At 35.3% G+C, this 17,411-nt stretch overlaps 1 protein-coding gene across 1 annotated transcript in view; it reads left to right on the forward strand.

The window, feature by feature from the left end:
- The first annotated feature begins 1,239 nt into the window (after positions 1-1,239).
- The window catches only part of LOC136842015 (mucin-2-like), a 26,289-nt gene continuing 10,117 nt past the window's right edge, over positions 1,240-17,411 (forward strand). Inside the window, exon 1 of the mRNA XM_067109414.1 lies at positions 1,240-1,465. Within this exon, the coding sequence (XP_066965515.1) occupies positions 1,240-1,465 (226 nt within the window). The remainder of the gene's footprint in view (positions 1,466-17,411) is intronic.

Consider the following 17,411-nt stretch of genomic DNA (forward strand, 5'->3'; position numbering starts at 1 on the left):
TCTCATATTTAGCCCCGCCCTCAAGCAACATCTTGAAGATGTCAAAAGGGTGCTACAGATACTTAAAGAAAATGGACTCATCGTAAGGGAAGACAAGTGCGAATGGGCAAAGAAAACGGTGGAATTCCTGGGACATCAAATAAGCCTGGATGGCATTAATCCCAGAGAAAGTAAAAGCTATTACCAACTTCCCAGAACCAACAACAATTAAAGCAGTACAAGAATATTCAGGAGTAATCATCTATTATTATACATTTATCCCAAATATTGCTAAAATCATGAGCCCAACCTACACATCTCTAGAAAGAAAACCTAAAAAATTAATTGGTCAGAAATACAAGATAATGCATTTCTTTCAGCAAAACAAGTAATAACCTCTGCAGCCACATTAATCTTTCCTCTACCCCATAGGTCCCTCAATTTTATGACTGATGCGAGTAGCACGGCAATGGGCGTGGTACTAGAGCGGAACACAGAAAATGGTTGTCAGTGAAACAAAAGTACTCCACATTCGACGGAGAGCTCCTAGCACTCCACAAAACCATCCGTCACTTCTACCACATGCTCGAAGGAAGGCAGTTTGTCATACAAACAGACCATCAACCCTTGGTGCACGCCTTCAGAAAGACAGCAGACACATGGTCAGCACGACAACAGCATCACTTATCAGCAATAGCTGAACACTCCTGCACCATCAAGTGTTTGAAGAGTTAAGCAAACACCATGGCAGACGTACTCTCAAGAAACTGCATCAACACCATCCACTAAGCATAGCCTATCCCAGAATAGCAGAGGCGCAAAGAGATGGCGTGGACCTACAGTGACTGCAGTGGGACAACCCCACCCTTACATGGAGCGACCTGTTAATCAACAATGGAGAGATGACTGTCACCTGAGAAACAATTACTGGATGTCCTCGACCCTACCTGTCACAAGGCCTCAGAAAAGACTTTCATCCTCTCCCATAGCATGTCCCACCCATCAGGCCAGGCAACTGTCCGAATTTTAGCAGAGTGGTACATCTGGTGGGGAATGGAAAAGGACATAAAAAACTTCAGTGTCAGATGTAAAAAATAACAAGGCACGTAGAGAGTTCCACACAACACACCGCTGACTCGCCCACATCCATGTCAACACAATGGGACCTCTACAACCCCCTCCGAGTGGTACAGATACCTGTTCACCATCATCGACAGAAACACCAGGTGGCCCGAAGCAATACTAATATGGCAACAGATGATGGAGAGTTGTGAGAAAGCTCTCATCAGATGGGTCAGCAGACACGAAGTCCCACAGATCATCACGGGCGACAGGGAGGCAAACTTCATGTCCACCTCATGGAACGCCCTCACAGACAGTTTGGAGACAAAGATAACACACATGACAGCCTACAACCCTGAAGCTAACAGCATCATCGAAAGGCAACACAGGTCATTGAAAGCATCACTCACTGCTAGATGTCAAGGTGGGAGTTGGAGAAAGGAGTTACCTTGGGTTTTACTGGGCCTGAGAACACCACCATTCAATGCATCTCCAGCAGAAGCCCTGTATGGCCAATCATTAACATTGCTAGCAGACGTCTTTCAACATCCACCAGACCCACATCCCCATCTAACACCAGCAAAGCATTAGAATAAATAATGCCGGTCAAGACATCTTACCACATGACCAAAATTGTGTATGCCCCCAACGAACTGCAGAATGTAAAGATGCATTCATATGGGCAGACATACACAGAACACCCCTCTCCCCAGCCTACGCAGGACCATACCATGTCATCCAGAAAAGACATAAAGCCCACCAAATGACAGTGGATGGCAGAACTACGTGGGTCTCCATCGACTGCCTAAAGCCAGCATACCTCCCAGATACAGACCTACAACCATAGGCCTCTCCAAGGGGGGAAGTCCTGTAGGGTCCCACATGGACCCACACACAGTCCATCTTACCTGGCCAGCTAATCTCATCACAATGAGAATCTCTGCATGCCAAGTGCACGCATACAAGAAACACAGCAGATGTCATGCATCCTTTGTAAGCATATTATCTTTTATATTATTGTTACGTTAAATGTATCATTCTTAGAGCAAACATTACAATGTCAGCATTCCAGGCATATGCATCACAACTTCATTTCCATCCTCCAACAAACACAGTTGGTTGTACTCTGATCTGTTTTGTTCGTCTTGTGTCAGGCACTACATTTCCGTTCACAGTAGGTATTGATTGACCTGTCTGTTTATTGTTTGAGTAAATCAGTAAGTTTGTGTATGCAGCCTCTTACTCACGCCTTCGCTACAAACTAATAGGTGATGCACAGATTGAAAATGGATTAAAAAATCTTTTAATAAATGATGTCATTTATATTGTCTATAACAACAAAAAGAAACAATAATAAATGTTTCTGTTATCTGTTTTATGGCTGAAATTATTTGATGAAGGAACCATGGACTATCAGGATATTACTGCAAAAAATATTACTAAAATGGATTAATGTGAAACGAAAAAGATCATGATAATGATAAGGGCGACAACTGTTTTATGGATGACAATGATGATAACTGTAAAGCCCTACCTGATACTGGTTCTTCCTGACAGATTTGATAACCTCAGGGCAGCAAGTGCCATCCACTGGGCACAGTGCAGAGAACTCTTGGCTGCAAGTGGAAGGAGACTCACACACGCCAGAGGTCGAACCATTGCAGTCGTACTCCTGTGCAGTGACACTACTCATCTGACAATCCATTACCTTTGATTATAATAATCATTTTAGTATCTTGCACACAGTATAGATATAAATATATATATATATATATATATATATATATATATATATATATATATATATATATATATATATATATATATATATATATATATATATATATATATGTAATATATATATATATATATATATATATATATATATATATATATATATATATATATATATATATATATATATATATATATATATATATATATATATATATATATATATATATATATATATATATATATATATATATATATATATATATATATATATATATGTGTGTGTGTGTGTGTGTGTGTGTGTGTGTATATGAATGTCTTTTATTGTAGTACAACAGTATAATATGAAGATAAAAAGGCCCATAAAACACTGTATGAACATTGCAACCATATATTTCGAGCACTTCCTTCTGTGCCCCTGTTTGCTGGAAAAATATGGACAGATGATATATAAAAGGGTATACATACAAAACATATGTAGGTGTGGCAGTAAGTTTCATTGGCACGCAGGTGGCCATTGACCTAGGAAGGATGGAAAATTAAGCTATTCCCTAGTGATTTTTGGCTTCGTTAGCTCCCATCTCTCAATGAGTCTCGTGGTTGTATTTTCTGAAACACCTTCAAGAAGACGCCTGAGGATTAACATGCTGATGTCATTCGATTTCCAATGTCCTACGGACAGGTTCATATTGTTGGTTTGATTGATGACAGCACATTCCAGCATCTTCCTTTTTTATGGATGACTGCTTTTGAAAGCCAGCTCTGCCCCACTCCAGTTTATGGTATGGCCTTTATCCCTAATATGTAGGAAAATCCCCGAACTCTCTGAAGCATATCACACTGATCTTTTGTGCTCTGTTATTCTTTGGGAGATGGACCTACCTATCTTCCCAACATAAATCTCATTACAATTGATTCATGGAATCTTCTAAACTCCTGTTTCTTCCCCTTTTTTTTATCTAATATACGCTAATGACCGAGCTCCCGATGGATTTGAGATAATGGAAAATAAAAGGATTATTAGACCTGAGATGTTCTGTAGCTTTTTAGATGTTTTCATCATATGGAAGCTTTATTTTGTTGTTAAAATCTATTTGTCTGTTGTTAGTGGGACCTATGTAGTATATTTTATTCACTTTGTTAATAGCTTTCTCAATAATGTGTGGCGGATAGAGCAGTTGCATTAGGTGTTGGAGGAGCATGTTGAATTCTTTATCTAGGTATCCATTTGAACATATTCTGAATCCCCTGATGAATAGGTTGCACCTACCTTGATCTTTACGGAAACATCATGATAGCTAAGGAAATGAATGTAAGAAACAGGAAAAGTGGGTTTTCTGTATACTATGAAAGCATATCTGTTCTGTTCTCATATGATTAATGCATCTAGGAACGGCAATATTCCGTCTTTTCACATAATATTTTGAATTTTATGGTCGGAACTAGTCAATTTAGTCTATAAAAAAATTCATTGAAGAGTCCCCAGCTATTGTCCCACAAAGTAAATATATTATGTATGTATCTAAGCCAGGTCATATTGTCGGGTTTGATAGGTGACAAAATTTCTGTTTCGAAATATTCCATGTACAGGTTTGCTAGAAGGTGGGATGGATAAAACTCTAAAACTAATCAATCTCTGTGTAACTATCAACTTGTTTTCTTTCAATGGCAATTTTACAAAAAATAATTTGGCTGTAGTATAGGCAATCCCCTTTCACCCACTTCTAGCAAAACCTGTACATGGAATGTTTTGAAACCGAAATTTTGTTGCCAATCAAACCCCTGCAATATGATCAATCAATGATGTTTTTTACTTTCGGGACAATAGCTGGGGAGACTTCAGTAAATTTTTTAATAGACTAAATTTGCTAGTTCCGACCATAAAATTCAAAACATAATGGGACAAGGACGGAAAATTGCCGTTCCTAATGTACTAATCATAAGAGAACAGAACATATATGCTTTCACAGTATATAAGAAACCCTCTTCCGCTGTTTCTTACATCCATTTCCTTAGCTACCACGATGTCTCCATAAAGATCGTGGTAGGGTACAACCTATTCCTCAGGGGACTTAGAATTTGTTCAAATGGATACCTAGATAAAGAATTCAACATGCTCCGCAAACACCTAATGCAACTGCTCTATCCACCACACATTATCGAGAAGGCTATTAACAAAGTGGAATAAAGTATACTACATAGGTCCAAAACTCAACAGACAAAAAGATTTTAACGACAAAATAAAGCTTCTGTACGACGAAAACATAAAAAAATCTACAGAACATCTCAGACCTAATAATCCTTTTATTTTCAATTTTCTACAATCCATCAGGGCTTCCTCATTAATGTATACTGAAATAAAATAGGGGAAGAAACAGCTGTTTACAAGATTCCATGCAGCAATTCTAATGAGATTTATGTTGGGGAGACAGGTAGGTCCATCTCACAAAGAAAAAACAGAGCACAAAAGATCAGTGCGATATGCTTCAGAGAGTTCGGGGATTTTCCTAAATATTAGGGATAAAGGCCATACCATGAACTGGAGTGGGGCAGAGCTGGTTTTCAAAAGTAGTTGTCTGCACAAAAGGAAGATGCTGGAATCTGCTATCATCAATCAAACCAACAATGTGAACCTGCCAGGAGGACATTGGAAATCAAATGTCATCAACAGGTTAATCCTCAGGTCTCTTCTTAAGAAGGTGTTTCAGAAAATATGACCACCAGACGCATCGCCAGATGTGAGCTAACAAAGCCAAAAATCACTAAGGAATACCTTAATTTGCCATCATTCCTGGGTCAATGGCCACCTGCATGCCAACGAGACTTACAGCCACACCTACATAAGTTTTGTATATACAGTATACCCTTTTATCTATCATCTCTCCATATTTTACCAGTGAACAGAGGCACAGAAGGAAGTACTCAAAATATATGGTTGCAAATGCAAATACAATATTATTGGGCCCTTTTTATCCTCATATATATATATATATATATATATATATATATATATATATATATATATATATATATATATATATATATATATATATATATATATATATATATATATATATATATATATATATATATATATATATATATATATATATATATATATATATATATATATACATACACACACATGCATATATATATATATATATATATATATATATATATATATATATATATATATATATATATATATATATATATATATATATATATATATATATATTTATATATAGTACATATATATATATTTATTACATATACGATACATTAAGCCGCGAATATATTTTATATCCATTTTTCTATACCGCAGGAATAACTTGCATATTATTGATTGACAAGTATATCGCCAGTGGGATATAATATAATAACTATAAATAGGTTTTGCTCCTAGATGGAGATTGTTTGATAATGTGGCCTATATATATATATATATATATATATATATATATATATATATATATATATATATATATATATATATATATATATATATATATATATATATATATATATATATATATATATATATATATATATACATATATATATATATATATATATATATATATATATATATATATATATATATATATATATATATATATATATATATATATATATATATATTTATTTATCTATATGAATAGTCATACACTGTGACGTTGTTTATACATACAAACATTAAGCCGCGAATATCGTTTTATATCCAGTTCACCATACCGCAGGAAAACTTGCACCTAAGGGGAAATTATTGATTGCCATGCTTCGTCATAGTGGGATTCGAATCGCTGCCTGGTTTAATAACTACTAAAGCAGGTTTGCTCTAAATAATGGAGGTTGTTTGATATGTGGCTTAATATTTATATATGCATATATATATATATATATATATATATATATATATATATATATATATATATATATATATATATATATATATATATATATATATATATATATATAATATATATATCAATGTGTTTAAACACATAGAAATCTTTGATCATCAAAACTACATACCTGTGTATGAACAGAAACAATAGTGTCCTAATAATCCTAATCATTGTTTTTTTCTTCTTGAGCAGCGAAATGAAGACCTGAAAATGACCATAAAAGTGAACCAGGAATGAAAAAATGGAGTATCAGTCGCTTCTCTGAATAAAGAATATGAAGTTCTGTTTCTGCTGTAGAGAACATACAGCGTGAAGGTGAACGGTTAGGCCTAGATATTTCGAATTGGCATTATTTGTAAAAAGTTGATAAATTACGGTAGCTAAGAAATTGTTAACGATTCACTAGATTTTTTTGTCAAACAGATTAAAAGTTAATCTAACTTTCATGTATAATAAAGCTGAATATATATTATAAATCTTCAGATATGATAAAGTCTGAAATTTCCCAGACGATAACGAATTGTCTAGAGGAGACAAGTAGTTGAAATCTAGAGAACTAAAAGCTATAGTGAAGGAAACGAATATTTTAAGACTTTTTATTGTAAAAATTTTTATTTTCTATAATATTTTAGTTACCTGAGCAGTAAACACGATATAAATAACAATGAAGATAGAAAAATAACTGAGTAATAAAGTGAAATTAGCAGAAAACAAAATCCAATAAAAGTAGGACAACAAAGATGAGCTAACTGTATTAATAAAAAAAAGAAAATTAACATTTAAGAAGAAATAGTTTAGGTTTCCTACTACGCTAAGCTTCAACCAGAGGTCTTGGTGAGCCTATATATACCTGACCGAACTTCTGGTGAATAATTCTTCAGATGCTGTGGACCCAGCTCTCCAGCCTTTATATAGTGCATTCAAGTCGGGAAATCATCTCATTGCCAGACGCTTCAAGCGAAATGTGTGAAAAATTGGTGATATCTGTTAGAAGAAGAGGAAGGGAGTAAGGGGGTGGGGATTGGTAGGTGGCTTGGGGAGTAAAGGCAGTACGGCTTGATGGAGGAAAGAAGAAAGACGGATGGGGGATGGTTTGTAGACCAAAAGTAAATTTTAGACACCGCTAATAGTCATAGAACATTAAAATAAAAATTGGAAACAGTTAAAATAACCAATAGTATCTTTAGAGAATGGTTTGATTTTGCGTTTTATCAAAGGAATTTAAAAGCAGCCAACAGATTACATATTCATTCAGTTGTTATTCTTTTAGGAAAATTTATTTTTCTCTTTAATATCACTGCTAAGACTGCTGATACTATCAATAATATTTTATAAATAGTACCAGACATTTGTCTTTATTTATATCCTTTCTGAAGGGGAAAACAGGATTTTCAGAAACCTTAATTTCTTAATGTTATTACTAATATATCATTAATACTCGTTTTATATCTCTAACAACGATAATAATAACTAATTATGAATGGCTCTTTAACAATGATTATTATTTCTCATGATCCCTAAATAATGCTGAAATGGTCAACCTAACTTAACCTAACCTAACCTTAACTAAAGGCGCCGCGTCCTGGAACGTCCCCCGAGACGTCTAGTAAAGCAGAACGATAAGTGCCCAACTATTCTGCAGTATTACCACAAGAAATAAATTTGAATGAAGTTACTTGTGAGAGTATTTGTAACAGACTCGCAACATCCCTTGTAGTCTTATGTTCACTAAAAGCCCTTTTCACTCATGCAGAACATTTTTCCTGGTTAGATATTGAGCTCTGTCTTTTTGCCACCATGAATTGGTTCATTGCGCCTTTTGGACTCACTAATTTTCTGCTCATAAGTCATACAATTTCGATTTCATTTTACATAAAGGTATGCCATTCAGTTTGATACACTTTTTGTAACCAAATATCCCACACATGGTAGGATTTAAAGGTCCTTTTAGCGAATGTTCATATTACAGGCATGCTCTTCTCACACACACAAACACACATTTGCCCCAAAGGACTTTTGAATCTTCCAAATCTACAGGTGCACACAACAACTCAGCTGACACTATCACGTACTGTTCCTCCCAGAGCTTGCCTCTCATTCTTTCTTATTTTCTCTTTTAGTGATCGTATCTAATTTGCAGTAACAACTGAAATTAATTCTCATCTCGTTTTTCTCTTATGTACAAGCATACCCAGACACAAAGACACTGAAGTACTGTTACCTAAGCATACGATTTCGCACATCAATCAGATACTTCGCTCACAATAAAAAGACAAAAAAAGGACATAACCCACACGTTGTACGTTTCTCTCAAATGTATGTGACTACAAAAAATCTTTCTTCACGATTACTACTATTCCCTCCCTCCTCTTAAAAGCACTCATTCTTTCTGTTCGCAATTAACCTTAATCATGTTTTAATGAAAAATGCAATAAAATTTAGTAAAAGCTTTTAGTTTTAAACGATCCAGGAAAAGTAAAGCTGATTAGTTTTGGACACAGCTGCCATTACGCCACCACAGACCCTGCCTCAAGGTTAGGTGTTTAAGGGTATAACAGAACTGGTATGGACCTCTGGACTCATTCCCCAACTGAGATGATTTCTACCATTACTTTCACTCCAACAAACAAATGGTACTTTGCCATATCGCAAGTGTTAAGCAAAAGCATCTGTTTGCAACAGGTAAAAGCATCATTATGAGAAGTAAACCTGATTTATGGAGCCTCAGTTGTAGTTAGTACAAGAATTTATGATCGCAGGATAACCATAAAACACTCTCTTCCGTCAGGTAAGGACAGCGATGAAGATTCATGATTTTGGGGAATATTAAGGTTTTGTAAGATCATTCTCTTTGGGGATAAATCAAATAATAGTAATAAACATTCCATATTCAAATAGCTCTGATGTTTAAGATGAAAAAAAAAAATATATATATGAATATCCTGTGAAACTTAGTCGTAATTTTACAGCATTAATCTAAGGAGCAATATTCTTCAGACTTCATTGATACGTTACTTCCAAGAAGAAACTGACTGGTAAACGGTGTATTGTAAAACAAATAACCATACGTTATCTTACCCCGAACGGAAGGACTTCCTATGTATGAAACCAAACTGCTATGCTTTGTTTGGTAATGTATTATCTTTAAATCAGGTCTCTTTTAGGATTACTATATCTGCAAGTGGTACATGGGGCCGAATGAGTTCGATGAACTTACACTTCCTGATGAAGTCATTAGACCGGCGAGGGACACTCTTACTCACCTGGACTGAGAGAAATTAGTGTACTAAATTAAAACTATGTTTGCAAGGATTTTACATGACGTCTTTATTTGCTCTATAAATTTCTCTAGTATTTGTGGCCTAAAAAGACTCCTGAGGGTTTTAGAGAAAGTTATACACTCGACACATGTATTTCAACATTTGTGCATTGTTTTCTTCAAAACTGAGTCTCGAAAGAAACCCATCTGCTCCAAAAATTAAGTGATAAAGGCTAACATCTTATTTTTAGTCGAATCTTCGTCCATGCCTATTCGAGAACGGTAATATCCGCCGGGTAAACGTAATGAACTCCAGCCACAAGGTTTTTGGATAGGAGTAATCATCAATAAATAACTCAGAATATTAAATCATAAACACCTCAGAGACATTGAAACCATAAGCCAATAACACCAGCAGTACTTTAGTATTCAAGGAAGCAGCAAGTGAGGTTACTGCAATTAGAAAACAAAACTAGGTCTTTTTAAGCTCTTCAATCATATCATCAGGAAAGCAAAAGCAATTGAATATTCGAAGCTAAAACGAATTATTAATATTATATTATTATTAAGTGTATGAAACCTATTCATATGGAACAAACCCACAGGGCCATTAACATGTAATTCAAGCTTCCAAAGAATTTGGTGTTCATTAGGAAGAAGTAAGAGGAAGTAATAGTACATTCAGAAAGAAGAGATCCTACTTATAAAAAAAAATAATAAATAGATCAATAGATAATGTATTAAAATGCGAGAAGAATAGTGTTATGGTAGTAATGCATTGCATTTTCTCTTGAACTTCTAAAGTTCTAATTGCAAGACATCCTCTGGACGGCTGTTCCACAGACCAACGGTGTGAGGAATAAAAGACCTCTGGAACTGAGAATTTCGACAAGCTTGGCGCATTTACTGCATATTGGTGCTGCTGTTCAGCGAATCTGGTTGCTCTCGGTAGATAAAGGGGATCAGTGATCAATTGCGAATGTGAGTGATCTCTGTTGAAACACAACTTATGAAAAGTGACAAACAAGAGACCATCCGTTGACGTTCCAAGTCATAACTACTGTTATTAGGGAACAGAAACCTACCACCACGGACCACTCTATCTAAAAGAGATAAATCTCTGGCAGAAACAAACATCCACACCAGAGAACAGCATTCCAGTAAAGGAACCACAAACGACCTAAAACCGGTTGTACTGATTATATTACTGTTATAGATATATGAGGACTTACAAACAATACCTAACTTTCGTGTGGCATTTGCTGAAACTTCCATTAGATGTTTCTCAAAAGTTAGATGTGAGTCAAAAGTTACACCTAGAATAGTTAAAGCTTCAGACTTATTTGGCAAAATTCTATCCACCTGAAGGGGAGGATGGCTTGGAAAATCTGTATGAGGTCTGCTAATCAATAGTGTTTTAGTTTTACTGGGTTTCAGCCTCATACCCCACCTACTGCACCATTCCCTGATCCAGTCCATGTCCCGATTGAGGCTGAGGGCAGCTTCATTTCTCATAAGAGGAGACTTTACTACATCCACAAGTGTTGCATCATCGGCATACTGAACAATCTTGTTTTCCAGGCCAACACTTGTATACACTAAAAATAAAAGTGGACCAAGAACACTGCTTGTGGAACTCCAGACACAACTCGCTTCTGCCTATCTGTAAGGATATCTTGAAGTAACCCTAAAACATATCCACCACTCCAAGATTCTAAATCGAAAGCAGCACTAAAATCTATTTAAATTACTCTGCACTCAAAACTGTTATCAAAGTTCCCTTGCAAATGGCCTGTCAAGTCTAAAAGAACATCGCAGGTACCCACCTACTTCCTGTATACATATTGACTGTCAGCTAACTATCCTCTAGATTCCACATACTTATATAGTGGTTTAAAAATAAATTTTTCAGCAACTCAGGAGATCATATGGAGAATAGAGATTGGCCTGTAGTTACCGCAGTCTGAAGATATGTCATTTTTTGGAATGGGCACTGTATTTCTAAGGTTGCACTCATCCACAAAGATACTACATCGACATAAAAATCTATAGAAACTAGCAATCTTGGGAGACAACACACTAGAAACTTTTTAAAAATCAAAGGGAAGAAATCATGAGGATCTTCTCCACCCTAGCTATCAAGATTATCCAGAATTTTCTTAACATCCCTGGAGCAAATACAATTTTGTAAGAATAGGTTCAGGATGACAAGTGCCAGGGAGAGGGACATTCTCAGCTGACTGCTTAACTTCCAAAGCTTGAAGAAGCAGTTCAGCCTTTTCCTTAGGGCCAGTAACTAATCTACCATCATCTGTTAGTAGTGGTGGAATGGAAAACGAACCTGGCCCAAAGATAGATGATGCCAATTTGGTCCACCACAGATGAGGCTGAGTAATTCCTTTAAGTTCCTCTTCAATGAATTATTGTGACTTCTCTCAACTGTATGGTAAGTTCTATTCTCACCACGGTGAGACTCAACAAAAATGATGTAATTTTCATTTTAACAATTTTGTCTCTATGCTTTGTCATGGTATGCTCGTTTATATGTATTATCAAACCATGGCTGGTCATTTGTCCTATATTTGATGACCTGTCTAGGGACATGTTTTTAAAATAGCCATCAGCATTTCAGTTAGCTTTTTCTTGTGGTCAGGATCTAATATAGCAAGTGAATTATTAAGTGCCTAACAAGCTTCAATAATGCGATCCCAATTGGCTCTGAATTTCAGCCAGACCATTTTTCCAGTGGTGGAGTTAGGAACATGCTGGTTGACAGATATGTCCATCTGAATGGAGCAATGATCAGAAGTGTGCCTATATATTCACAGACCTTGGACTTCACAGTAGCTGGCAAATCTGTGAATATGAGATCTAATCTATTACCAGAAATGAGCGTGGGTTCCTCAATTAGCTGGACAAAATTGGATGATACACAGAACTCAAGAGCTGACCGGCCATGTTGATCTGTGGAATTTGAATTTAGCCACTCACTGTGCTTTGCATTACAGTCTCCACAAATAAGAAATGAAACTTTTGAATCCTGTGACTGAGCCATACTAATCCTTTCTAAAAGACAGTCATATATAGAATCGTCGATATTTGGATTGCAGTAAACAGCAAATAAGTATACATTGTAGAACTTGCTGAAGACTTTAAACAAAGAGCTTCATGGCAATTACACTCCAAATTTTTCTGACAATAAATAGGTCGTCCAGACTTGCACATGAAGGATGTTACAACAATAGAGATAGGGCCATCAAACCCCGGGGTTAAAAACTCAACTTTTGACTTGTTACTACTTACAAGAGTCTCAGATAAAAACATCATATCTTAGTTACAGTCACAACTCTGGCGATAAAAAAAATTTGACCTTAAGCCCCAAATATTTCAGTAAAATACTTTGCAATTTTCCTACCGTAATGAGTATCAGGACCAGGGTTCAGCTTACTGTCTCCCGAAAGAACTAAAATTAAGGACCTTACATCAGTATCAAAACTAATAAATAGACTCATAACAACAGTAACACTGTTAAAATCAACAGAGCAATAAACAACAATACCATCAGCAACAACAGTATTTACATTATTCGCAAAAAATCTGTTGAGAGCATACATAAATGTCACCATACATCAACGAAAAAAACGCCGGAAGAAACTGGTCGGTAAAGTGGGTTCGGCACACTTTGTAAAGCAAAAGAAATACGCCAGCTTTGCCACAACAACGGCGGAGAGGACAGTCAGGATGGATTTAGAAATAAAACACTTAGAAGGAAAAGATTAGGTAAAGGCGAAGGCACTTTCCTGATAATCCACCAAGCAACTTTTGCTTTCTCATTATCCTGTCCTACACACACTTTTCGAAAAAAACCGGAAAGTGAACGATAAAGAGGATATATATATATATATATATATATATATATATATATATATATATATATATATATATATATATATATATATATATATATATATATATATATATATATATATATATATATATAGAGAGAGAGAGAGAGAGAGAGAGCTACACTCTTTCAAGTAATTTGAAGCAAATAGTAGAACATCACCACACTTATGCCAAAAAAGTACGTCGGACTTAAGCTTGCCTTGGAAATATCCATTCAGAGGGTGCTATGAAAATTGTGCGTCGTGAATTAATAATTATTCATTTTGAAATAACCAGGTCAACATAATAAATTTCACCAGATATTTAATGGATTAGTTAATTCCACTATAAGAGTTGAGGTTTTCGTAATTTTATCAGTTAATAGTATTGCGAAGAAGAGGCAAAAGAAAAGGGTGAAAGGAATAATGAAAATAATTAGAAAGATGAGGGTAACAGGCAGAGACAGCAGTACACACTGTACCATTCGTAAGTAGATCAGAAATGAGGTCATATCCCCGTCTCACTAAATAACATTGTAGAGCAGATTCACTTACATAGTTTGACGGTATATAAGATGACTTAGCTTTGAATAGTGAACAGTGCTGTCTGTACTGTGATCACGTAGAGTGACTTGCTTTGCTACGCGATTGATGTTGGCTGGTCTGGTAAGAATTGCATGTGCATAGAAATGGCATAAACACTAGTACTTGCATAATCCATTTTTTTATTACGTGACCTTGCACAAATATCGTTTAGTCCTGTCTAAATAACTACGTTTCTAAGGATAGGAAGGAATATTTAGCTTAAGATTTCTAGACTACACTGTCACTATAAGAATTATGGTATTTAGTATAGAGCAATGCGGTATTATTTTGAAATATGAACCGATACGTTTTAGATGCTGAATTAAATGAAGTCCCGAACCATTCGACCGAAGTTTCAAGCTCTTTTAATTGAAATTCAGGTCATCTTAGAGAAGTTTCAAGTTTTCGAAGAGATTCTTGAGTTGATGCAAAATATGCAACGCGATTAAAAAAGATAAACATATAATAATTACTAATAGAAAGAGGTCCCAAGTTTTCTTAATTCTTCAATGCTTGAAGTTACGATGCAATAAGTACTGCCCACGCTCTGAACTTTATTGAAACATCATAAGATTCTAGTGACAATATTCATATATTTACATAAACGTACAGTATATGAAGCTGCATTAAGATATCAGTTTGCAACTGGAACGTTAGATTTTATTCTATTTTCTTTAGGTCTTGGTTACGTGAAGGGTCTGTTCTGAGATAGTGCCATGATCAGGATTGCCAAAACTTTTGTTTTTCTCTTTGCCGGATGGGTATGTATTCACATTATCTCCCTCTCTCTCTCTCTCTAAAGAGTCTAATACTGATTATTTCAATACACGGTATGATGAAGATACTTTATTCTTTCATGGAAGCAGAGAAATGAGCAGAGAGACGGTCGCGTGTGTCTGCATTTCTTTTTAGTTAGGCGAGAGGCTCACTTCACAAGGATCTATTGCATTCCTTCTTCAAACAGGGACCTTCTCCCGTACCATGTGCATTTTCACTGGAGTATGACTGCACCGGCCGCATTTCAGGAGTATGCAGGCCTCCTTTCAGTTGCCTAGAGGAGTTTTCATTTCGCTGTCCTGTGAAAGACAGCCATTGTTGCCCGGAAGCTGTTACCCAAATTCGTTTAGATAGGGTCAGGATAAGGGGTAAGTATACTTGTATACACGGACATTGATTGAAATATATGAATTCCGTTGTTCACATTAAACATTTTCATGTTCTGCAATACTCTCTAAATGCCTGTATTCCTTAATGTTTTCATGTTCATTTATAAAACTTTCTGACAAAAGACTCGTCTTTGCATTGGATTAGTATGTATGTATCATATACATATATATATATATATATATATATATATATATATATATATATATATATATATATATATATATATATATATATATATATGTGTGTATTATGTAGTTGTGTGTGTATGTATAACCATAATGCCCTATTAATTTCTCGAATTTTTCACGCTAAGTAAAGGACTAGCGTCGAAAGGCCTCGCAGCACTCCAGTGTTTCCCTTTCCTTCGTGGATTTTATCTTTATTTATATATTCATCACGTTCCATATTTTTGTGATTCAGTTATACACACACACACACACACACACACACACACACATATATATATATATATATATATATATATATATATATATATATATATATATATATATATATATATATATATTAAATATATATATAGGCTTCAGTAAGATGGGATGGTTTAGATTCATGATTCTTAATTTACACTGTATTACGAGCTTTCTGAGACGTACACTCTCCGTCTACAGGTACCGGTGCACCACAGTCTACTAAGGGGATATCAGCGACACTCGTGTATTTAGTGTGCACCCTATCCAACATCTGCCGTTTCTAATACATCGATTGACCTCCCGTTGATCTCCTGAACTTCCCTCCAGGCTTCTTGACCTCCGTGGCCGTGTGCTTTGTCCTCTGTTCGGAATTATCCTCTTGCTGTCGATCCTTTGTTTGTGTTCTGCTTACACTCCTCATAAATGATGTCAAGTTAACCTTATCCTCAAAATTGTTTCCAACGTTGACCTTCCATTGTATTTTCATGAGAGTTAATGAGGGCGTTCTCTACGACTAATCTCGACACTCTTCTTTTGTTATTATCTATAAAATATGTATTTTCTCAATCGATGTTATGATTGCTTGTGCTGGCTTGCTCTCTCCTTACACGCTTTGTTGCTTTGACCAAAACATAATTTGTCGCAATTGACGTAAAGTGCTAGGTAGACCCCGCCTCTCTTCTCCTCCCCTTCCATGGGTATCTTATTTCTGGTTACCTTGTTCCTAATGTTGTTTTTGAAATTCCCGACTAATCTAATATTTGTCAGTCTCTTGTTTAAATCCTTGATAATGCTGTCGTTAGGAATGACGATCGTATTTTTCTTGTTTTGTACTGTCTTTGCCTTGGCGCCCTTCCCCATAATAAAGTTTCCTAGCCTTACTATGGGGTGCGTACATATATAGCTGAGTGTCGTTGATATCTCCTTAGTGCACCGGTACCTGTAGACGGAGACTGCATGTCTCAGAAAACTTATAATATAAAATTAGATTAAAGAATCTGGAATCTATAACCATCCCGTTCTGTTTGAAGCCTGATGAGAGTAATTTGAATATATATACGTACACAGTGAAGTTGTGTGGCCATCTTGTAGATATATATATATATATATATATATATATATATATATATATATATATATATATATATATATATATATATATATATACACACACACAATCACACACACAAACGTATATATATATATATATATATATATATATATATATATATATATATATATATATATATATACATATATATATATAGTCGATAATAATATATATATCTATATATTGAACCAGCGAAGACAAGAACTCAGGACTACATGGACGCATTTTAACCCACGCGGCCAGCAAGAGAGGTATATGGATATCGCCTATCCGCTATACAAATATATA

The sequence above is a fragment of the Macrobrachium rosenbergii genome, chromosome 9 (genome assembly GCF_040412425.1).
Source record: "Macrobrachium rosenbergii isolate ZJJX-2024 chromosome 9, ASM4041242v1, whole genome shotgun sequence".
NCBI lineage: Eukaryota > Metazoa > Arthropoda > Malacostraca > Decapoda > Palaemonidae > Macrobrachium > Macrobrachium rosenbergii.